This window comes from Oryctolagus cuniculus, chromosome 1 (genome assembly GCF_051225735.1).
Source record: "Oryctolagus cuniculus isolate XC-2025 breed Fujian yellow rabbit chromosome 1, ASM5122573v1, whole genome shotgun sequence".
Classification (NCBI taxonomy): domain Eukaryota; kingdom Metazoa; phylum Chordata; class Mammalia; order Lagomorpha; family Leporidae; genus Oryctolagus; species Oryctolagus cuniculus.
Window position 1 is genome coordinate 47,845,745 of NC_142867.1, and position 23,784 is coordinate 47,869,528.

Sequence of the window (23,784 nt, forward strand, 5' to 3'; positions counted from 1 at the left end):
ACCTGTGGGAGGTTTTGAAGCCCCAAGATTGAAATTGTTTATATAGTTGATTTGAATCATATTTTTTTAAAAGATGTACTTATTTATTTGAGAGAGAACAGAGAGAGAGAGAGAGAGAGAGAGAATCTTCCATCCGCTGGTTCAGTCTCCAAATGGCTGCAATGGCTGGGGCTGGGCCAGTCTGAAACCAGGAACCAGGAGATTAATCTAAGTCTTCCGTGTGGGTGCAGGGGTCCAAACAGTTGGCCCATCTTTTGCTGCTTTCCCTGGAACTGGTGTTCCAGGCGGTGGCTTTACTAACTTTACCTGCCACACCAAAACACCGGCCCCTGATTTGAATGATTTTATCTACAGTGACAGGTGTTGATCTTGCGGAAAGAGAAATATCACTGTGTATGATTACTACCCTTTCTGTCTCTCATTCAGAGTACATGGAATTAATAGAAATACTCCATCAAGTTTTGTGGAGAAGATAAATTGTTCAAGGAGAAGAATTGTTAAAGTTGAGAGTAGAAAGAGGACTGTAGCATCATTTTAGTGGAACTTTTTTTTTTAAGATTTATTTTTATTTATTTGAAAGAGTTAGAGAGAGAGGTAGAACCAGAGATAGAGAAAGGTCTTCCATCCACTGGTTCACTCCCCAAATGACTACGGTGGCCAGAGCTGAGCCGATCCAAAGACAGGAGCCAGGAGCTTCTTCCAGGTCTCCCACATGGGTACAGGGGTCCAAAGACTTGGACCATCCTCTACTGCTTTCCCAGGCCGTAGCAGAGAGCTGGATTGGAAAGAGGAGCAGCTAAGACTTGAAGCGGTGTCTATATGGGGGTGCCAGCACTGCAGGCCAGAGCTTTAACCTACTGCACCACAACACCAGCCCCTTGGTGGAACTTTAATACAGGAAAAAGAAGAGCGATAGTTTTCTCAAGGGTAGAAGTAAAATAGTAGGGTAGTAGGGCCATTAAACTTATTGTTACCAATGTATAACATAGAGTATGGCACATAATGCTTAATAGTATTTGTTGGGTGTATAAGTTAAAGAAACCAACCAGAAAGCAGTCAGTCCAGCAAATATTTCTGAGGTGCCTTAGCCCATGCATTAAGCAAATAATAACTTAATTCTAGAAATAATTTTTGTCCAGAAAAGTCTGTAAGTGAACAGTACATTACAAATGAAGTGACTGGTAGAGAAAGTGAAGAATCTTACTGAAGACAAATAAAACCTAAACAGGTATCCCAACTGACCTTTAGAGTCAATGCAATTCCAATCAAAATTCTAACAGATTGTTTTGGGAACTTTTAAAATTGATTCAGAGCCTTTTGAAAATGTAGAAGATGAAGGCCCACATTGTGGCATAACAGGTAAAGCCGCTGCCTGTGATGCCACGGTGCCATGGGTGCTGGTCTGAGTCCAGCTGCTCCACTTCTGATCCAACCCCTGCTAATGACCTGGAAAGCAGCGGGAGATGGTCCAAGTGCTTGGGCCTCTGCCAGTCATATGGGAGAACCCGATGAAGCATCCTGGCTTCATCCTCACTCAGCCCTGGCTGTTGTGGCCATTTGGGGAATGGACCAGTGGGTGAAAGATCTCTGATCTCTTTTCTCAGACTCTCCTCTTTCTCTGACTCTGCCTTTCAAATAAATCAATATATCTTTCTTTTTTAAAAAAAGTAAAGAAGATCAAGAAAAATCTTGACATTGTTACAGAAGAATAAGTGTGAAGACTTGCTCAACCAAGCATTAATACTTTAGATATGGCCAGCGCCGCGGCTCACTAGGCTAATCCTCCACCTAGTGGCGCTGGCAAACCGGGTTCTAGTCCTGGTCGGGGCACCGGATTCTGTCCCGGTTGCCCCTCTTCCAGGCCAGCTTTCTGCTGTGGCCCGGGAAGGCAGTGGAGGATGGCCCAAGTGCTTGGGTCCTGCACCCCATGGGAGACCAGGAGAAGTACCTGGCTCCTGCCATCGGATCAGCGCGGTGCGCTGGCCACAGTGCGCCAGCCGTGGTGGCCATTGGAGGGTGAACCAACAGTAAAGGAAGACCTTTCTCTCTGTCTCTCTCTCTCACTGTCCACTCTGCCTGTCAAAAAAAAAAAAAAAAAAAAAAAAACTTCAGATATTAAGATTTAGCATAGGGGCTGACGCTGTGGCATACTGGGTAAAGCTGCTGCCTGCAGTGCCGGCATCCCATTTGGGTGCCGGTTCGAGTCCTGGCTGCTCCACTTCCAATCCAGCTCTCTGCTATTGCCTGGGAAAGCAGTTGGAAGATGACCCAAGTCCTTGGGCCCCTGTACCCATGTGGGAGACCTGGAAGAATTTCCTGGCTCCTGGCTTCAGATCCACCCAGCTCTGGCCATTACAGCCATTTGGGGAATGGGCCAGTGGATGGAAGACTCTCTCTCTTTCTCTCTCTCTACCTCTGTAACTCCACCTTTCAAATAAATAAATAAATAAATGTTAAAAAATAAAAAATTAACAAAAAGATTTAGTGTAGTATTGGCGTAGAATAGACTAACCAGTGAAACAGACTAGAGGACTGAGAATCACATTCATGCACTTTTGGAAACACAATGTAAAACAGAAGTGGCCTTGCATATGGCTATGGAAAAGAGACTGCAGGGACAAGTGATTGTCCGTATGGAGGGGAAACATTATATCCCTACCTCACATAAAAATTCCCAGTGGATTAAAGACTTCAATGTAAACAACAGCTTTAAGACTTACAAAGACACTGGTGAGGCTCAATAGGCTAATCCTCCACCTAGCAGCACTGGCACACCGGGTTCTAGTCCTGGTCGGGGCGCCGGATTCTGTCCCGGTTGCCCCTCTTCCAGGCCAGCTCTCTGCTGTGGCCAGAGAGTGCAGTGGAGGATGGCCCAGGTGCTTGGGCCCTGCACCCCATGGGAGACCAGGAGAAGCACCTGGCTCCTGCCATCGGATCAGTGCGGTGCGCTGGCCGCAGTGCACCAGCCATGGCGGCCATTGGAGGGTGAACCAACGGCAAAAGGAAGACCTTTCTCTCTGTCTCTCTCACTGTCCACTCTGCCTGTCAAAAAAAAAAACAAAAACAAACAAACAAAAAAACAAACAAAGACATGGGTGAGTGTTGGGCACAGCAGTTAAGATGCAACTTGGAATGCCCTCATGGGAGTGCCTGGATTGGAGTCCCAGCTGCAGCCTCCACTCCAGCCTGCTAATGCACACCCTAGGAGGTAGCAGGGGATGGCTCAAGTCAGCCACAAGGGGGACCTAGATTGAGTTCCTGGTTCCTGGCTTTGACCTGGCCCAGCCCTGACTGTTGTGGGCATTTGTGGAGAGATCTCTCCCTGTCTCTCTGCCTTTCAGATCAATAAGATAAATAGATAAAAAAATTTTAAAGCTGTACAAAGATAAATGCAAGGGAGGATCTTTATGAGTGCAGAGTAAGCAACATTTTTAAAATAAGATACAAAGCAGAGACTTTTTATCTTATATACATTATTATTGTATCTTATTGTGTTGTATCTTATTATATATTATTATTATATATTATTATTAATATAGCTGACAGATTCAGCTATATTAGCATTAACTTATTTATCAAAAGACACCACAAAGAGGCAAATATAATGTTAGATAAGATATCTTTAAAACACATACCTGACAAAGTATTGGTATGTAGAATCTGTATGGCATGCCCACAAGTCAACGGTAAAACCAGTAAATAGAAAATTATTTAAGTAATGCAAAAGCATTTTAAAAAGAGAAAAATCAAAGTTTTCTCAATCTATTAGTCATAATAGAAAAATTTAAATCCATGGTACACAATTCTCTCTCGCTTGATTGGCGTAAATTAAGATAATTTCAGGGGATTTGAGGTATGTGGATGAATGGGAATTTTAAACACCGCTAATGGTTAAATGGTAGTTTCCCTCCTGTGGGAAACAAGTCGGCCTTATTTTGCTATCTTAATTATTTGTGTTCTGTATCCCATCCACCTCTGTGTATCTATGTACCACAGAGAATTCATAGTGATTGAAGAGGGAGACATGTGTAAGGCTACAGCAAAATTATTTATAACTGAGACTTAGAAAGAACCCAAGTGTTCTTGAAAGGAAAAAGGAAAATTTGTTGTCTATTCATACAGTGGAAAATACTATTATGCATCAGTGGAGATGAATGAACTACGACTAAGCTTACAAAAAATACAATGAATCTTAGCTGCATTGTATTGAGAGGAAAAAATGGAGATTGTATACAAAATTGTATTTTGGGCCGGCGCCATGGCTCAACAGGCTAATCCTCCACCTTGCGGCGTCGGCACATCGGGTTCTAGTCTCGGTTGGGGTGCCGGATTCTGTCCCGGTTGCCCCTCTTCCAGGCCAGCTCTCTGCTATGGCCAGGGAGTGCAGTGGAGGATGGCCCAAGTGCTTGGGCCCTGCACCTGCATGGGAGACCAGGAGAAGCACCTGGCTCCTGGCTTCAGATCAACGCGATGCGCCAGCTGCAGCACGCCGGCCGCAGCGGCCCTTGGAGGGTGAACCAATGGCAAAAGGAAGACCTTTCTCTCTGTCTCTCTCTCTCACTGTCCACTCTGCCTGTCCAAAAAAAAAATGTATTTTGATAAAGCCAAAAGACAAGGAAAACCAAATAAATAATATAAATAAACAAACAAACAGTATGTTGTTTAGGGATACATACATATGTGATAAAACCATAGAGGGGAAAAAATGCAGAAATGAATATACAATTTGGCAGCAGAGGGGTGGGGCTAGGGGAGGCAGCTGATTGAGAGAGTAATGTTATTAGAAAGATTCTAGGTCTGTGCTCTCCAGTATAGTAGCCGCAGGCCACACGTGATTATTTAAGTAAAATTAGATAAAATGTAAAATAGAGTTTCTCAGTCACATTAGCCACATTTCAGTTGTCAGTACCCACGTGTGCTTGTGGATGTTGTATTGAACAGAACACATGCTGATCATTGTCATCGTGCAGAAAGCTTGGTGGAACAGTGCTGTTTTAGAACGTGAGTGGATGATTTGCTTCACTAGTATTTATGATTTTTCAAAACGTGTGTGTAGATGCACAGAGAAATATATATTTCAATTTGTATTAAATATTGCACTTGGAAAAACTCTGGTTCGCTGATTTCTGTTTTCTACTCCCCTAGCTAAATTACCATGGATAACTAACTAAAATTTGCTTGCTCCTAAAATGTTAAGATTGAACTTGATCTGTAGATTCCCTCCTGCTAAAAATATATTTTCTGAAGTCATCCCACCAAGTACTCCTCAGTGTATCTTAAATTTGAGCAGTATGATACAGGAGAACCCTTGGTGATCATAAATGCCAGTCTCCTGAATAAATTCACTGTAATATAGCAGTTGAAGTTAAAATTTTATTGAACTTCTCATTTTTTCAGTCTTACTGATTTTTATAACACTATAATTGCTTTAGTTTTAGAATTTCTTGGACTGATTTTCCTCTTTAGTGAAGTACCTCTAACCTTTAAGCTCATGGCACTGTTGAAGTCAGACTTCCTTAGAGTGTTAATACAGAACTCTTAGGAAAGCTATGCAGTCTGTGTCCTAATATTACACTAAGAAGTTATGTTGAAGGTAACAATAATTTTTTTTTCAGGACAGGTAGAACAAGTCCTTTTTTTCCCCATGTGTCAAAAAGGCAAATCAGATATTTGATAGTGACATTTGGGTCTTTAGGCTCTAAGGAAGAGGGCTTTTTATCCCTTTTGACATGCTTCCATGGCAATTTTTCAGTTAAATTGATTCTTTTTTAAAAAATTTATTTTATTTATTTGGAAGACAGAGTTACAGAGAAAGATAGAGACAGAGAGAGAGGTCTTGCATCCACTGGTTCACTCCCCAGATGGCCGCAATAGCCGGAGCTGCGCCGATCTGAAGCCAGGAACCAGGAACTTCTTCCAGGTCTCCTACATGGGTACAGGGACCCAAAGGACTTGAACCATCTTCTGCTTTCACAGGTCACAGCAGAGAGCTGGATCGGAAATGGAGCAGCTGGGAGTAGAACCGGCGCCTATATGGGATGCCGGCACTTCAGGCCAGGGCTTTAACCTACTCCACCACAGTGCCGGCCCTGGTTAAATTGATTCTAATATAGCCCTATCCAGCCATCAGCAATCCCATTTTTAGAGAATGTTAAGGACACAGAAAATAGCTTATACTGTAAACAGAAAACAACATGTTCATGATACGTATATTCCAGGTAACAGCAGTACAGCGTATTACACATTTTTGTAGTGTTTGAAGATAGAATAAATTTATTCAATTTTGTTGACACTAAGGCTCACTTTGTCCATTGGCCTGCTGGTTTAGTACTGATTAGTTTTTAGTTTCCATGCTCAGTGCTATAGACAACAATTGATTTCTGTATCTACTCCTATAAATCTACCTGTTTGCTAACTCCTCTCTATAAGGAATATAATCCAATCAAAGGCAAACCTTGTGCCAAGTGCTCTGGGCAGACAGTGATCCTTCCCCTCAAGATGTTCAACGTCATAGACTTTTTCCTCTGTCAAAGTCTTCCTACCTGAGAATGACCTCCCCCTTAATTTTTAAAAAGCTTTATTTATTTATTTGAAAGGCACGGAGACAGAGGAAGAAAGAATCTTCCCTCCACTGGTTCACTCACTCCCCAGATGGCTGCAGCACCCAGGACTAAGCCAGGTGGAAGCCAGGAGTCAGGAACTCCATCTGGGTTTTTCACATGGGTGGCAGGGATTCAAGTACTTAAGCCATCATCTGTGGCTTTTCAAGCATTAGCAGGGAGTTGAATCAGAAGCAGTGTAGTCTAGACTTGCAGCCGGCACTCCAGTGTGGAATGTGGGTGTTGCAAGCCGTGGCTTAACCCACTGCAACACAACACCTGCTCTCTCTTCCCACTAATTTTCTACACCATTCTAGACTCTAGGCTGAACTGTTAAGACTCAGTTCCTCCAGAAAACCTTTCTATAATTGAGATGTGCCTTATGGTGATTTTTCATGTCTTCCCTGTACTGACTGTTGAATACATATATATATTTTTAAAGATTTATTTATTTATTTACTTGAAAGAATTACAGAGAGAGAGGGAGAGGGAGGGAGGGAGAGAGAGAGAGAGAGAGAGAGAGAGAGATCTTCCATCTGCTGGTTTACTCCTTAGTGGGCCATAAGGGCCCAGGTTGGGCCGTGCCCATGCCAAGCCAGGAGCCAGGAGCTTCATCTGGGTCTCCTGCGTGAGTGGCAGGAGCCCAGGCACTTGGCCATTCTACACTGCTTTCCCAGGCACTTGATACTGTCTCATTTTGGTTAGCAGGGAGCTGGATTGGAAGTGGAGCAGCCGAGACCTGAACCAGTGCCCATATGGGATGCTGGTGATACAGGTGGTGGCTTTACTCATCATGCCACCACACTGGTTCCCATATTTTGTTTAATATCTTACTTTAAGTATGTTAATTATGACATTTTCATACATGTTTGTTGAAGTAAGTAGACATTAGAGTTTTATCTCTTATGAATGAAAAATGTAAGGTCAGAGACAGGAGACAGGATCCATTAGCAGTCACCCCCATTTCTTCCCAATCTCCACCCGTCCTAGGTACTCACTGTTCTGTTTTGTTTCTGTGGGTTTGTCAATTATGGATATTTCATATTTGTGGCCTTTTGTGTCTGTTTTTTTTTTACTTAATATGATGTTTTCAAGGTCTATCCGTGTGGTCACATGAGTGAATATTCCACTTGGTGAATATCCCACATTTTATTAGTTCACCAGTTCATGAACATTTCAATTGTTTTCACTTTTTGCCTGTTGAGAACAATTATGTGGGAGTTTTTATGTGCTTTCTATGTTTCATTTTTCTCGGAGATATACCAGAGAATGGAAATGGTGGGTCCTATGGTAACTCTGGTGTTTTTTTTTTGTTTGTTTGTTTTGTTTTTTAATTTCTTTTTATCCACTAGAGAAAGCAAGCGAGCGTGAGCTCCCCCATCTATTAGTTCCTTCCACAAATACTCTAAGCGGCTAGGACTGAGTAGCTGGGAACCCAGGCCAGGCCTCCACATAGGTGGCAGGAATGCAAGCACTTGAGCTGTCGCTGCTGCCTCACGTGGTCTGCAGGAAGCTAGTCGGGAGCCAGAGGCAGACCGTGAACCTAAGCTGTCCATCACAACCGCTAAGCCCAGTGCCTGTCCCTGTTCCATCTTTTGAAGGACCACTAGCTTGTTTTCCAAAGCAGCTGCACCATCTTCTCCCTGGCATTGGTGTATGTGTGCAAGTGTAGGAGAGCTCTGATCTCTCCACATATTCTCCAACTCTTGATACTGTCTCATTTTGGTTCTAGCCTACTTTTTATTTATAGTATGACTCTTCCAACTTTTTTGTTCTTTTTCAAGATTGCTTTTGGCTACTGTGGGTCCCTTGAATTTCCATATACATTTTAGAATCAGTTTGTACATTTTTGCAAAGAAAAAAAGGCAGCAACCGGATTGGGTAGGCATTATATTGAATCTGTTGGATAATATTGACATCTTAACATTATGAAGTCACTGGATCCATTAACATGGGATATTTTTCCATTTCTTTACATGTATTTTATATCAACAATTTTTTGTAGTTTTCAGTCTCAATTTCATACCTTCTTGTTGGATTTATTTCTAAATATTTTACTCTTTTCTCAGAATAGCTATAGATTCAATATGCTATTTTTCTTTCATTTAATCCTCATCATAAGTGTAGGAGGTGGGTATTATTTTTCTTTGCAGATGAGAAAAATAAATTCAAAGAAATTGCCCACACTACAACCAAGGTTGCATTTCTGGGATGAATGAGGCGGCAGTACACCCAGCGTGATTGCAGTCTCTTGCATACTTTTTAAAAATTTATTTATTTATTTATTATTATTTTTTTGACAGGCAGATTTAGACAGTGAGAGAGAGAGACAGAGAGAAAGGTCTTCCTTTCTGTTGGTTCACTCCCCAAATGGCCTCTATGGCCGGTGCACTGCGCCAATCCAAAGCCAGGAGCCAGGTGCTTCCTCTTGGTCTCCCATGCAGGTGCAGGGCCCAAGGACTTGGGCCATCCTCCACTGCACTCCCGGGCCACAGCAGAGAGCTGGCCTGGAAGTGGAGCAACCAGGACAGAATCCGGTGCTCCAACCAGGACTAGAACCCCAGGGTGCCAGCGCTGCAGGCAGATGATTAGCCAAGTGAGCCACAGCGGCGCCAGCCATCTTGCATACTTTTGACTATCCCCATGTATCCCAGGGTGGGAGGGGGAGGTCCACTTTCCCGAGTGAGTGAAGTGATCAAGAAAGAGAGCTGAATCGTTCGTGGTAGTGAATGGCGTCATTCGCTGTGCTCTTCAGGGTGTGTTTGGAGGCAGGCTGATTCAGTATTTAAAGGCTTGGGTCCTGGGTTTGAGTTCTGGCTTCACTTGCTGTCTGACTCAGCAAATATTTTGATTCTCTGGCTTTCATTTTATTCTTCTGTAAAGTAGAGAAATTGTAAGCCCTAACTACCTTGTGGGTCATCATTGAAAAGATGAAATCAAACAGTTCATGTTTAAAAAGCTTAGAGCCTAGAACTCAGTGCATATTGAATGTTCGGTTAAATATTAAATGTAATTCCTGTGTTACTCATAGCTTTATTTTTATTCCATGCTCATTTTTGTCTTTTTAGTACAAGTTCAGGGATCTAACTGTGGAAGAACTGAAGAATGTAAATACATTTTTCCCACATTTCAGATACTCCATGGACACCTATGGTAAGAATCATATCTTCTAGTTTTGCCACATTATCTGAACTTAATTATTTGGCCCTAGAGAGCTTCAGAATCATCATTTCTTATTTTCCCATTTTATCTGATTTTGAGTGAAACAATGTGACCTGTGGTTTCTGAAGAAATGTGAATGAATACAATATCTGTCGTGTTAGTTTCCTATTGCTACTGTAACGAGTCACCACAAGCTTAGCCAGCTTAAAAAGATACAAGTTCACTGTCTTACAGTAGACAGAAAGTCAGCACAGGTTTTTGTGGCATGCAGGTTCAGCTGGGCTGCTGTCAAGGTGTCAGCTCCTTTCTGGAGGCCCTGCAGGAGGATCTGTTTCCTTGCCCTGTCGGTTTCTAGAAGGCATTCAGCATTCCTTGGCTCTTGTTCTCCTTTCTCCATCTTCAAAACCATTGTCTCTAACCATTGTGTAGTCAGTTCTTGCTGTGACCACAGTTGGGAAAGGTTCTCTGTTTATAATCTCAGGGATGTGAATGTTGATGCAAGATTGAGAATAATGTTAGAGAAACCAAAGAAAATCATTATCAATCTTTCTAGAAGGTTATTTTACAAAATAAACTGGGGCCAGTGCTATGTTGCAGCAGTTGAAGCCATGGCCTGCAGTGCTAGCGTCCCATGTGGGCACCACTTCTAGTTTTGGCTGCTCTACTTCCAATCCAGCTCCCTGCTAATGGCCTGGGAAAAGAAGCAGAAGATGGCCCAAGTGCTTGCACCCCTGCACCCACATGGGAGACCCAGAAGAAGCTCCTGGCTCCTGGCTTCAGACTGGAGCAGTTACAGCCATTGTGGCCATTTGGGGAGTAAACCAGCAGATGGAAGATCTCACTCTGTCTCTGCCTTTCCTTCTCTGTAACTCTGCCTTTCAAATAAATGAATAAAATCTTTAAAGAAAAAAAAAAAGTAAAGTATTAGGAGCCAACCACGTGGTGCAGTTGGTTAAGCCACAACCTGTAATACCAGCGTCCCGTGAGTGCCAGTTTAAGTTCCAGATACTCCACTTTCGATCCAGCTCCTTGCTAATGTGCCTGGGAAAGCCTCAGAAGATAGTCTAAGTATTTGGGCCCCTGCCACCCACTTGGAAACCTGGATGGAGTTTCCTGGTTTTGGCCTGGCCCAGCTCCTGCAGTTGCAGCCATCTTGGGGGTGAACCAGCGGAAGGAAGACCTTTCTCTTTCTGTCTCTCCATCTGTCTGTAACTCTGCCTTTCAAGTAAATAAATAGATAAATAAACAAAACTTTTAAAAAAAAGTATTATAAAATGTAGAGATATTTAATTATTGTCATTTGTAACAAATCAGTTATAATCATTTTTATAATCAAAAAGTGTTAACTTATTTTTTCTTTAAAGATTTATTTATTTGAAAGAATTACAGAGAAGAGAAGGAGAGACAGAGAGTTCTTCCATCCTCTAGTTCACTCCCCAAGTAGCCACAATGGCCAGGGCTGAGCCAAGCCGAAGCCAGGAGCCAGGTGCTTCATCTGGGTCTCCCACTGGGTGGCAGGGGCCCAAGTACTTGGGCCATCTGTTGCTGCTTTCCCAGGGTCATTAGCAGGGAGCTGGATCAGAAGTGGAGTAGCTTGGTCTCAAACCAGCACCCACATGGGATGCCAGCACTGCAGGCAGTGGCTTAACCCACTATGCCACAGCGTTGGCCCCCAATTCTTTACTTCTTATGAAGGGTTTTCACGTTATCTCATTTGATCCTTATGACAACTTTGTGAAGCGTTATTATATTTGTTTTATGGGTGACAAAACTGAAGATCAAAGAGATTAAAGTGATTAAAAGTCACTCTATGTGGGTAAGGTGGTCCTAGAACTTGGGACTTATTTTAGTATCAAAGTCCTACATTCTTTCTCTGTACTCTCTGCTTTCTAAGTAAGCAATATCTAATAATTTCTCCTTGCCTACATGTTTAGTGATTGCTGAGTGATGCTATTTAGAGATTGTATGGTATGTGTATAGGGTTATGCCTACATATAACCTGTGTTTACTACACTCTTTAATACCGTTCTTCCTACTTCTAATGGCACATTTGGGGGCTTTTTTTTCTTTCAGTTTTTAAAGATAGTTCCCAGAAAGATCTGCTGAATTTTACTGGCACTATTCCTGTGATGTATCAGGGTAAGTATGGGCATTTTCTTTCTTTATTTTTTTTTAAGATTTATGTATTTTTCAGCCATAAAGCAGAATGAAATCCTGTCTTTCATAAGAAAATGGATGCAATTGGAGACCATTATGCTTAGTGAAACAAATCAGTCCCCAAAATACAATGTCTTATGTTTTCCCTGATTTGTGGGAACTAATATGCAGGGTACACAAAATATGTAATGTAAATGAGCAAAACTGACAATTTTGAGATTTGATTAATGCTTATAGTCTATATTCTTGTGGAATAGTGGTTTTTCTACTTACTACTTATTGAATTCCTTATTTAGTGGAGGGTTAAGATTGTGATTATAAAGTAAATTGAAAGTATGTCAGTGTAAAAATGAAAAGAAAAATAAGAAAGGAAGGAGAGAGGGTAGGAGCGAGGAAGGGAAGGAGAGTAGGGCGGGAAGTAGCATACTCTTAAAATTGTATATATGAGATACATGAAATTTATTCCCTTTATATAAATAAAAAATTAGTTATAAAAAAAGAATTGAATTGGTTGTGTCAAGTCCTAAGCAAATAATAATAAATAAGCCAGGAGCTCGTATAGAAGAGATCCCATGCACATGTACCTAACAAGAACAAGCCGAACCCGAGACTACCAGTACCACAACCTTGCACAAAGGCCAGTGCAACCTTGCACAGAAAATACTCCTGCAAGGAAATATTCATTGTGGCCATGGATTATGGTTCCCGAATAACATATACCATCCTCTTCATTTTACCTTTAAAAGCTTTCCTTCACCTGTGCCTGTTGAATATACCCATGGGTTCCATGTCATGTGCAGTTTCTATAGTGGTGCTCCCTGTTTATCCCCAAATGAATATCATTATTATTTTTTTTTTATTTTTATTTTTTGACAGGCAGAGTGGACAGTGAGAGAGACAGAGAGAAAGGTTTTCCTTTGCCGTTGGTTCACCCTCCAATGGCTGCCGCGGCCGGCGCACCGTGTTAATCCAATGGCAGGAGCCAGGTGCTTCTCCTGGTCTCCCATGGGGTGCAGGACCCAAGGACTGCACATCCTCCACTGCACTCCCTGGCCACAGCAGAGAGCTGGCCTGGAAGAGGGGCAACCGGGACAGAATCCGGTGCCCTGACCGGGACTAGAACCCGGTGTGCCGGCGCCGCAAGGCAGAGGATTAGCCTAGTGAGCCGCGGCGCCGGCCTTATCATTATTCTTTAAAAAAATTTACTTATTTATTCAAAAGGCAGAGTGATGTGAGCTAGCTAGCAGATACATCTATCTGTGAATGCATATAGCCAAAATACCATGCTGCCTTTCATGCATTGTATTTTCTGTTTAATTCTGTTCTTTTTTTTTTTTTTTTTTTTTTTACAGGCAGAGTGGACAGTGAGAGAGAGAGACAGAGAGAAAGGTCTTCCTTTGCCGTTGGTTCACCCTCCAATGGCCGCCGCGGCCGGCGCGCTGCGGCCGGCGCACCGCGCTGATCCGATGGCAGGAGCCAGGATCCAGGTGCTTTTCCTGGTCTCCCATGGGGTGCAGGGCCCAAGCACCTGGGCCATCCTCCACTGCACTCCCTAGCCACAGCAGAGGGCTGGCCTGGAAGAGGGGCAGCTGGGACAGAATCCGGCGCCCCGACCGGGACTAGAACCCGGTGTGCCGGCGCCGCTAGGCGGAGGATTAGCCTAGTGAGCTGCGGCGCCGGCCTGTTTAATTCTGTTCTGAAATGCTGTTTGCAGCCCACTAATTTAATATATTTAATTTCATGACCCATTATTATTATTTATTTTTTTATTTTTTTATTTTTGACAGGCAGAGTGGACAGTGAGAGAGAGAGACAGAGAGAAAGGTCTTCCTTTTGCCGTTGGTTCACCCTCCAATGGCCGCCGCGGCCGGCATGCTGCGGCCGGTGCACCGCGCTGATCCGATGGCAGGAGCCAGGAGCCAGGTGCTTTTCCTGGTCTCCCATGGGGTGCAGGGCCCAAGGACTTGGGCCATCCTCCACTGCACTCCCTAGCCACAGCAGAGAGCTGGCCTGGAAGAGGGGCAACCGGGACAGAATCCGGCGCCCCGACCGGGACTAGAACCCGGTGTGCCGGCGCCGCAAGGTGGAGGATTAGCCTAGTGAGCCGCGGCGTCGGCCCCATTATTATTTTTTAAAGACTTATTTATTTATTTGAAAGTTAGACTTATGGAGAGAGGGAGAGACAGAGATCTCTTCATCTGCTGGTTCACTCCCCAGGTGGTCACAATGGCCAGGGCTGAGCTGATCCAAAGCCAGGAACTTCATCTGGGTCTCCTTCATGGGTACAGGAACTCAAACATTTGGGCCATCTTCTACTGCTTTTCCCAGGCCATCAGCAGGGATCACAAATCTATAAGAAAGAAATTACTGTTAACCTCAGTTTATAGAAGGAATCCAGGCACAGAGAAGTTAAATAACTTGCCTGAAGCCATATGGCTTATAAAATGTGGAACTGGGATTTGAACCCAGGGCACACTTTCTCCTGAGCAGCCATGTTCTTAAGTACATATATAATAAGATTATGAAAGGAACAACTATCAAGAGATATAACAGCTAAGGTAAATTATCAGATTTCTAGTCTAAGGTTAGTTTTTGTACTTATTTTAGGTCTAGCTTTATTCCTGTGTTGTGTCAAGGTAAGTATGGAAGTTTTCTTTCTTTTTTTCTTTCTTTTTCTTAAAGATACACTTTAAAAAATTTACAAGCAAAGCAGTGAGAGATGGTGGCGTGGTAAGTCTGACTTACCTGGCTGAGACTGGAAGAGCCCGCTGAAGTTCCTGTCTCAGCCCCGTCCTTCAGTGGTTTTTTGACCATGTTGATGTTCCTGTTTAACAGGGCAGCCTGCTTCTCCTGTAGAATGAGAATACAGAATGCTTTCACAAGGTGCTGTTTCTTTTACTGTTTCCAAAAGATGGTAGACCACTTGCATCAAGATCTGTGTATGTGAGGGTGTAGCTGTGTGAAGATTATCTCAGATGCATATTTCGAAGCTCCACCCCACATCCACTAAATCTCAAATCTATGGAAGTGCGTGCTAGGTGTCTGCATGTTTTTCAGGTTCTTCAGGTAATTTTGATGGTAAAAAGAAATCACTGGAAAAGGCAACTGTTAGGATTATTTTCAGTTCTGAGTTCTGTATATCTAACTCAGCTTCACTGTTACAGTATGTGTGATTATTGGGCTCCATGAGGGCAGGTGTCAAACTCAGTTTGGTTCATTCACTCATTTACTTTTTTTTTTTTAATCTTTTATTTAATGAATATAAATTTCCAAAGTACGACTTATGGATTACAATGGCTTCCCCCCCATACCATCCCTCCCATCCACAACCCTCCCCTTTCCCACTCCCTCTCCCCTTCCATTCACATCAAGATTCATTTTCGATTATATTAATATACAGAAGATCAGCTTAGTATACATTAAGTAAGGACTCATTTACTTTTTTTTAAAGATTTTTATTTTATTTATTTGAAAGAGTTACAGAAAGAGGTAGAGACAGAGAGAGAGGTCTTCCATCTGCTGGTTCACTCCCAAGATGGCTGCAATGGCCGGAGCGGCACCAATCCCAAGCCAGGAGCCAGGAGCTTCTTCCGGCTCCTACGTTGGTGCAGGGGCCTAAGGACTTGGGCCATCCTCCACTGCTTTCCCAGGCCATAGCAGAGAGCTGGATCAGAAGTGGAGCAGCTGGGACTAGAACCAGCACCCATATGGGATGCCAGCGCTTTAGGCCAGGCCTTTAACCCACTGCACCATAGCACCAGCCCCTACTCATTCACTTTTGATCTGTTCATTCTTACTCATATAAGAAGTTTCTATTAAGCAGCTAGTATATATTAGGTAGTATATTTGTTGCTAGGGGTATAGCAATGAATAAGACATTATCTCCTGTAGAAGTCTATAGTGTAACTGGAAAACAAATCTGTAAGTAACTAATTTCTATATAGAATTAATATAAAAATGGAGGTGTCCACTCCCTTCCAGGAAAGTTGTAATATCTGCTTGGTTAAGGTACATTAAATTATATAGAGAATATGTTATATTCCAAACTCCTGGCTGTCGCTCCCCCTCTTCGTGGAGGAGCAACACAGGACCCTGCGCTGTTCTTTCGTCTGCTCGGCCCTCCCCGGGTTTGCTGCTGGTTCTTCCCGGGTTGGCTACTATCCCTTCCACCTCCGTGGAAGGGCAGTTCCCCCTGGCCACATTCCCCACTTCCGCAGGGGAGCGGCACACCGCCAGCCGGCTTTCTCGGGGGCTGCACAGGTGTTCCTTCAGCTAGATGTTCCCCTTAGATGTTCCCGGTGCATGCCGTCTCTCTCCTCCTTTATAGTCCTCCTCCGCCAATCCCAACTCGGCTGCCCACATGCCGAGTACGCTGCTCTCCAATCAGGAGCAAGTCCTACAGTTTATTGGTTGAACTGGAGGCAGCTGTGCGGAAGCTGTTTACTTCTCTCCCAGCGCCATATTGTGGGAGAGCAGATGCATAGAATAAGTCTTAATTCCAGTAACTTAGTCTAGTCCGGATTGCTCCCCACACCTGGCACAGCGGACTGTGTAAATATCTATTGAATCGGATGAACTGGCCATTGTATTAATTGAATTTCCTCAAGTGTTATACTGGTGCTGTAATAAGAACATATTTCTGTTGGGAATGTGGATGGTATGGGGGAAATTGGCCTTGATTTGCATTAACCCATTATATATCAATTTGATGAACCTACACATTCCTTAAAATGTCCCATAGCATTATCATGGTATGTATTCTTCATTATTGTTTGAAGATGTGTTTATTTTGTGTCTAATAGGTAATACGTATAACATACCAATTCGCTTCTGGATTTTGGATTCTCACCCTTTTGCTCCCCCAATTTGCTTCTTGAAGCCAACTGCAAATATGGGAATCTCAGTTGGAAAGCATGTGGATGCCCAAGGCAGAATATACTTACCCTATCTGCAGAGCTGGAGCCATGTAAGTTCAATCGGGTTTTCTTTAAAAGGTTTTTATTTTTCTAAATTTTATTTTTGATCCTGATGACACAATTAAGTATAATACTATGTTTCAGTGTTACTCTTCATATGATCTTTAAAAGTAATTTGGAATTGAGTTTCTTAGGTTCACCCAAGTCCCAGAACCCTTACGACAGCAGCCTGTACAAAGCTGATCTCTGCAGGTCTGGGTGCCAACTATTGCTTGCTCCCTGACGTTTTTTTCCCCCCTAAAGACTTATTTATTTGAAAGGCAGAGTGACAGAGAGAGAGGGAGAGACACACACACATACACACATACACACAGAGACCTTTCATCTGCTGAGTCACTCCCCAAATGCCCATAACAGCAGGAACTCAGCCAGGCTGAAGCCAGAAGCCAGGAACTCCTTCTTCTTCTTCTTCTTCTTTTTTTTTTTTTAAACAGGCAGAGTGGATAGTGAGAGAGAGAGAGAGACAGAGAGAAAGGTCTTCCTTTTTCCATTGGTTCACCCCTCAATGGCCGCTGTGGCGGACGCACCACGCTGATCCGAAGCCAGGAGCCAGGTGCTTCTCCTGGTCTCCCATGCGGGTGCAGGGCCCAAGGACTTGGGCCATCCTCCACTGCACTCCTGGGCCACAGCAGAGAGCTGGACTGGAAGAGGAGCAACCGGGACAGAATCCTGCGCATCCACTGGGACTAGAACCCGGTGTGCCAGCGCCGCAGGTGGAGGATTAGTCTATTGAGCCGCGGTGCTGGCCAGGAACTCCTTCTGAGTATCCTATGTGGTTGGCAGGAACCCGGGTGTTTGGGCCATCATCCAGTGCCTTCCTAGGTGTTAAGAGGAACCTGGATCAGAAGCAGAGTGGCCAGGTCTCAAACTGGCACTCCAATGTGGGCAGAGGTTCAATTGCTGTGCCACAGTCCCCACCACCTGCTCTTTGCTACTTGAGAAAGCACATGAAAATCTACTAGCAGTCCTCTGCCTTGCGGCGCCGGCACACCGGGTTCTAGTCCCGGTCGGGGCGCCGGATTCTGTCCTGGTTGCCCCTCTTCCAGGCCAGCTCTCTGCTGTGGCCAGGGAGTGCAGTGGAGGATGGCCCAAGTCCTTGGGCCCTGCACCCCATGGGAGACCAGGATAAGTACCTGGCTCCTGCCGTCGGATCAGTGCAGTGCACCAGCTGCAGCGTGCCGGCCGTGGTGGCCATTGGAGGGTGAACCAACGGCAAAGGAAGACCTTTCTCTCTGTCTCTCTCTCTCACTGTCCACTCTGCCTGTAAAATAAATAAATAAATAAATAAATAAAAGCTACTAGTAAGATATTGGAACTTTATTTCCTAGTTCCTCACTATTAAAGATTCTTACATAGTATATGTATTTCTTTGCAGTTTTGCTTATTTCTGACCCTTATCCTTATGTAATCTTCTGTGATGTGCTTTATTTTAACTGAGCATAAGTTTTTAAAATTCATCCATGTTGATATATATAACTAGTTTATTTTATGTCCTTATATTATGCAATTTTGTATTCTATATTGTTATCTACCATTATATTGAGCATTTCTCTATATTAAACTTTTCAGAATACATATTTTACTGGTTGTCTGATAATTCAACATGAGTATAAAGTATTTATAAGTTGACCTATTGTAAGACATTTAATGTTAAATATCCCTAAAAGTAAATGTTTGTGCATAGCTTCTGTATCTTTGTTTCCTGATGAAAAATCTCTAAGAATTATTGGATCAAAGGTTTTAGGTATTTTAAAGATCTTGTTATGTATTGCCAAACTTACTTCCAGAAGGTAGAAAAAATATGATATTCCTGCTACTAGTAGATATCAGTATAGAAGGGCACTTTTTAATTAATTAATTTATTTATTTTTTGACAGGCAGAGTGGACAGTGAGAGAGAGAGACAGACAGAGAGAAAGGTCTTCCTTTTGCCATTAGTTCACCCTCCAATGGCCGCCACGGCTGGTGCGCTGCGCTGATCTGAAGGCAGGAGCCAGGTGCTTCTCCTGGTCTCCCATGGGGTGCAGGGCCCAAGCACTTAGGCCATCCTCCACTGCCTTCCCGGGCCACAGCAGAGAGCTGGCCTGGAAGAGGGGCAACCGGAACAGAATCTGGCGTCCCGACCGGGACTAGAACCCAGTGTGCTGGCGCCGCAGGGGGAGGATTAGCCTAGTGAGCCATGGCGCTGGCCCCAGGGCACCTTCTTTTTTTTTAATAGTACTCTTGCTCCAATAGACAATATCATTAAAGCAAGGCAAGTCTTTGTTTATCTCCATACATTGATATAGATCGATACATCATACGCACTCATTTTCATAAGCAATTAGAATTCTTATAAGAGGATAATTTGTAACATACTCATATGTAGTTAAAAAGCTGTAGGGCTGGAAGAAAGGGGTATGTTGAAGTTGAGTGAAGTTGAGATAAATGATTGTATTGGGAAGATCCCTTCTGTGCTTTTTTATAAGATTTATTTATTTATTTGAAAGAAAGAGTTATAGAGAGAGAGAGGAAGAGAGAGAGTGTCGCTCCCCCTCTTCGTGGAGGAGCAACACAGGACCCTGCGCTGTTCTTTTGTCTGCTCGGCCCTCCCCGGGTTTGCTGCTGGTTCTTCCCGGGTTGGCTACTATCCCTTCCACCTCCGTGGAAGGGCAGTTCCCCCTGGCCACATTCCCCACTTCCGCAGGGGAGCGGCACACCGCCGGCCGGCTTTCTCGGGGGCTGCACGGGTTCCCTTAGATGTTCCCCATAGATGTTCCCGGTGCATGCCGTCTCTCTCCTCCTTTATAGTCCTCCTCCGCCAATCCCAACTCGGCTGCCCACACGCCGAGTACGCTGCTCTCCTCCAATCAGGAGCAAGTCCTACAGTTTATCAGTTGAACTGGAGGCAGCTGTGCGGAAGCTGTTTACTTCTCTCCCAACGCCACATTGTGGGAGAGCAGATGCATAGAATAAGTCTTAATTCGAGCAACTTAGTCTAGTCCGGATTGCTCCCCACAGATCCCCCTTTCTTTTTATTTTTTAGCGTTGATACGCGCCTGTCTTCGGTGTCCCGCGGCACACACTCTGCTCTACTTGCTAGAGTTGCCACAGGCTCTTACAAGTCCTATCAATCAGGAAAATCGAATCCGGGTCCTCTCTTCGCCATTGTGAGGAGGTTTTTAGGCGCTGATGCGTGCCTGTGTTCGGTGCCCTGCAGCGCATGCTCTGCTCTGCTAGAACTGCCTGCAGGTGTTTACAAAACCTATCAGGCAAACCGAATCCAAGCCTTCTCATTGCCGTATTGTGGGGGAGACTTATTAGTGTTGGTTTGTGCCTATCTTCGGTGACCTGCAGCTCATACTCTGGTCGAGCTGCTTGCTGGCGCTTACCACCTTAAATCAGGCAGACCGAATCCAAGCCTCCTAATTGTTGCATTGTGGGGAAGCTTTACTGATGTTAATTCGTGCCTGTCTTCGGTGACCTGCGGCGCATAAGCTGCTAGCCGCCGCAGGTGCTCATCGTGCTCATCGCCTCACTTAATCAGGCAGACCGAATCCAAGCTCTCACATTGCAGTGTTGTAGGGAGGCCTTTCTATTTCTCTATTTCTCTATCTCCGGGCATTCCTATTTCTCCCATTTTACTTCTATCTGCCAACATTCCCATTTCTCTCACTCCACTTCCAAACTTCTGTTTCTCTTATCCCCGCAGCTTCCCGCTGCCCGCCCCGAGGCTACTTCTCGGCGGCTTCCCGGCTGAGCCGCTTCAGCCCGCGCCTCTCTCATCTGCGCAGCTTCCCGGCTTTGCGCGGCTTGGCTTCGCGCGCTCCGCGGTCTCCACGCCCTTCGCGTCTGCACCACGGCCTACGCCAGCCCCGTTCCCTATCTATTCACGCCCCGTGCTCTCTCTGCACGCGGCGGCTTCCGCGAGTAACACAGCGTAGCTTACGTGTCCACCACTAGCATTCAATCTAAGTTCCCCGGGCTAGCCTGGCGAATTCAACCCAGCGTACATCTCCGCCCCACGGTTTGGCTTCCCGTCCTTTGCTCCCCGGGCTAATCAGACAGATCCCAACCAGGCTCACGTTTCAGCTTCTGGTTTCAACTTTTCGCCCCCTATTCCCGGGCTAACTTGAGAACCCCAAAGTGGCTTTCGTTTCAGCCTCGGCCTGCCCCCCGCGGCTTCAATTTCCCTAACACTTTTCTCTACCCGGTATGTTTCCCTAAGTTTTCTTCCAACAATATTCCTCCCTCATTTCTCCTGGCTTCTCCCCACAGTCCGTATCCGAGTCTGTTTGTTCTAGCTTTCACTTTCGCTTTCAACCTTAGAGATTCCTCCCAGCTTCCCCCCGTAGTCCGTATCCGAGTCTATGCCTAGGCTTTCAATAGCTTCTTCCGGCTCCTTTTTCGTCCGGCTTTTCCCTAGGCTGTTTCGAGTCTATGCCTAGGCTTTCAATAGCTTCTTCCGGCTCCTTTTTCGTCCGGCTTTTCCCTAGGCTGTTTGCTAGTTTCTCTCTCCGATATTTTCCCTAGTTCTTCCCGTTTCTTCCCTCCTAAGTTTCCTATCCGAGTCACGGCACCAGTATGTCGCTCCCCGTCTTCGTGGGGGAACGACACAGGACCCTGCGCTGTTCTTTCGTCTGCTCGGCCCTCCCCGGGTTTGCTGCTGGTTCTTCCCGGGTTGGCTACTATCCCTTCCACCTCCGTGGAAGGGCAGTTCCCCCTGGCCACATTCCCCACTTCCGCAGGGGAGCGGCACACCGCCGGCCGGCTTTCTCGGGGGCTGCACGGGTTCCCTTAGATGTTCCCCATAGATGTTCCCGGTGCATGCCGTCTCTCTCCTCCTTTATAGTCCTCCTCCGCCAATCCCAACTCGGCTGCCCACACGCCGAGTACGCTGCTCTCCTCCAATCAGGAGCAAGTCCTACAGTTTATCAGTTGAACTGGAGGCAGCTGTGCGGAAGCTGTTTACTTCTCTCCCAACGCCACATTGTGGGAGAGCAGATGCATAGAATAAGTCTTAATTCGAGCAACTTAGTCTAGTCCGGATTGCTCCCCACAGATCCCCCTTTCTTTTTATTTTTTAGCGTTGATACGCGCCTGTCTTCGGTGTCCCGCGGCACACACTCTGCTCTACTTGCTAGAGTTGCCACAGGCTCTTACAAGTCCTATCAATCAGGAAAATCGAATCCGGGTCCTCTCTTCGCCATTGTGAGGAGGTTTTTAGGCGCTGATGCGTGCCTGTGTTCGGTGCCCTGCAGCGCATGCTCTGCTCTGCTAGAACTGCCTGCAGGTGTTTACAAAACCTATCAGGCAAACCGAATCCAAGCCTTCTCATTGCCGTATTGTGGGGGAGACTTATTAGTGTTGGTTTGTGCCTATCTTCGGTGACCTGCAGCTCATACTCTGGTCGAGCTGCTTGCTGGCGCTTACCACCTTAAATCAGGCAGACCGAATCCAAGCCTCCTAATTGTTGCATTGTGGGGAAGCTTTACTGATGTTAATTCGTGCCTGTCTTCGGTGACCTGCGGCGCATAAGCTGCTAGCCGCCGCAGGTGCTCATCGTGCTCATCGCCTCACTTAATCAGGCAGACCGAATCCAAGCTCTCACATTGCAGTGTTGTAGGGAGGCCTTTCTATTTCTCTATTTCTCTATCTCCGGGCATTCCTATTTCTCCCATTTTACTTCTATCTGCCAACATTCCCATTTCTCTCACTCCACTTCCAAACTTCTGTTTCTCTTATCCCCGCAGCTTCCCGCTGCCCGCCCCGAGGCTACTTCTCGGCGGCTTCCCGGCTGAGCCGCTTCAGCCCGCGCCTCTCTCATCTGCGCAGCTTCCCGGCTTTGCGCGGCTTGGCTTCGCGCGCTCCGCGGTCTCCACGCCCTTCGCGTCTGCACCACGGCCTACGCCAGCCCCGTTCCCTATCTATTCACGCCCCGTGCTCTCTCTGCACGCGGCGGCTTCCGCGAGTAACACAGCGTAGCTTACGTGTCCACCACTAGCATTCAATCTAAGTTCCCCGGGCTAGCCTGGCGAATTCAACCCAGCGTACATCTCCGCCCCACGGTTTGGCTTCCCGTCCTTTGCTCCCCGGGCTAATCAGACAGATCCCAACCAGGCTCACGTTTCAGCTTCTGGTTTCAACTTTTCGCCCCCTATTCCCGGGCTAACTTGAGAACCCCAAAGTGGCTTTCGTTTCAGCCTCGGCCTGCCCCCCGCGGCTTCAATTTCCCTAACACTTTTCTCTACCCGGTATGTTTCCCTAAGTTTTCTTCCAACAATATTCCTCCCTCATTTCTCCTGGCTTCTCCCCACAGTCCGTATCCGAGTCTGTTTGTTCTAGCTTTCACTTTCGCTTTCAACCTTAGAGATTCCTCCCAGCTTCCCCCCGTAGTCCGTATCCGAGTCTATGCCTAGGCTTTCAATAGCTTCTTCCGGCTCCTTTTTCGTCCGGCTTTTCCCTAGGCTGTTTCGAGTCTATGCCTAGGCTTTCAATAGCTTCTTCCGGCTCCTTTTTCGTCCGGCTTTTCCCTAGGCTGTTTGCTAGTTTCTCTCTCCGATATTTTCCCTAGTTCTTCCCGTTTCTTCCCTCCTAAGTTTCCTATCCGAGTCACGGCACCAGTATGTCGCTCCCCGTCTTCGTGGGGGAACGACACAGGACCCTGCGCTGTTCTTTCGTCTGCTCGGCCCTCCCCGGGTTTGCTGCTGGTTCTTCCCGGGTTGGCTACTATCCCTTCCACCTCCGTGGAAGGGCAGTTCCCCCTGGCCACATTCCCCACTTCCGCAGGGGAGCGGCACACCGCCGGCCGGCTTTCTCGGGGGCTGCACGGGTTCCCTTAGATGTTCCCCATAGATGTTCCCGGTGCATGCCGTCTCTCTCCTCCTTTATAGTCCTCCTCCGCCAATCCCA

General features: G+C 45.6%; 1 protein-coding gene across 8 annotated transcripts in view; it reads left to right on the forward strand.

The window, feature by feature from the left end:
- Positions 1-23,784, forward strand: part of UEVLD (UEV and lactate/malate dehyrogenase domains) — a 63,333-nt gene that overhangs the window by 1,227 nt on the left and 38,322 nt on the right. For 5 of the 8 annotated variants that reach the window (XR_016230539.1, XR_016230553.1, XR_016230549.1 and 2 more), the window contains exons 2-4: positions 9,668-9,752; positions 11,835-11,900; positions 16,721-16,884. Coding sequence is in view for 5 of the 8 variants with exons in the window: in XM_008275125.5 (XP_008273347.3) it covers positions 9,668-9,752; positions 11,835-11,900; positions 16,721-16,884 (315 nt within the window). In the remaining 3 variants the exon portion in view is untranslated. Of the gene's footprint in view, positions 1-9,667; positions 9,753-11,834; positions 11,901-14,525; positions 14,555-14,600; positions 14,802-16,720; positions 16,885-23,784 lie in introns of those variants that run through there. The other 3 variants (XM_089327818.1, XM_089327800.1, XM_089327794.1) reach the window with 3 other exon arrangements.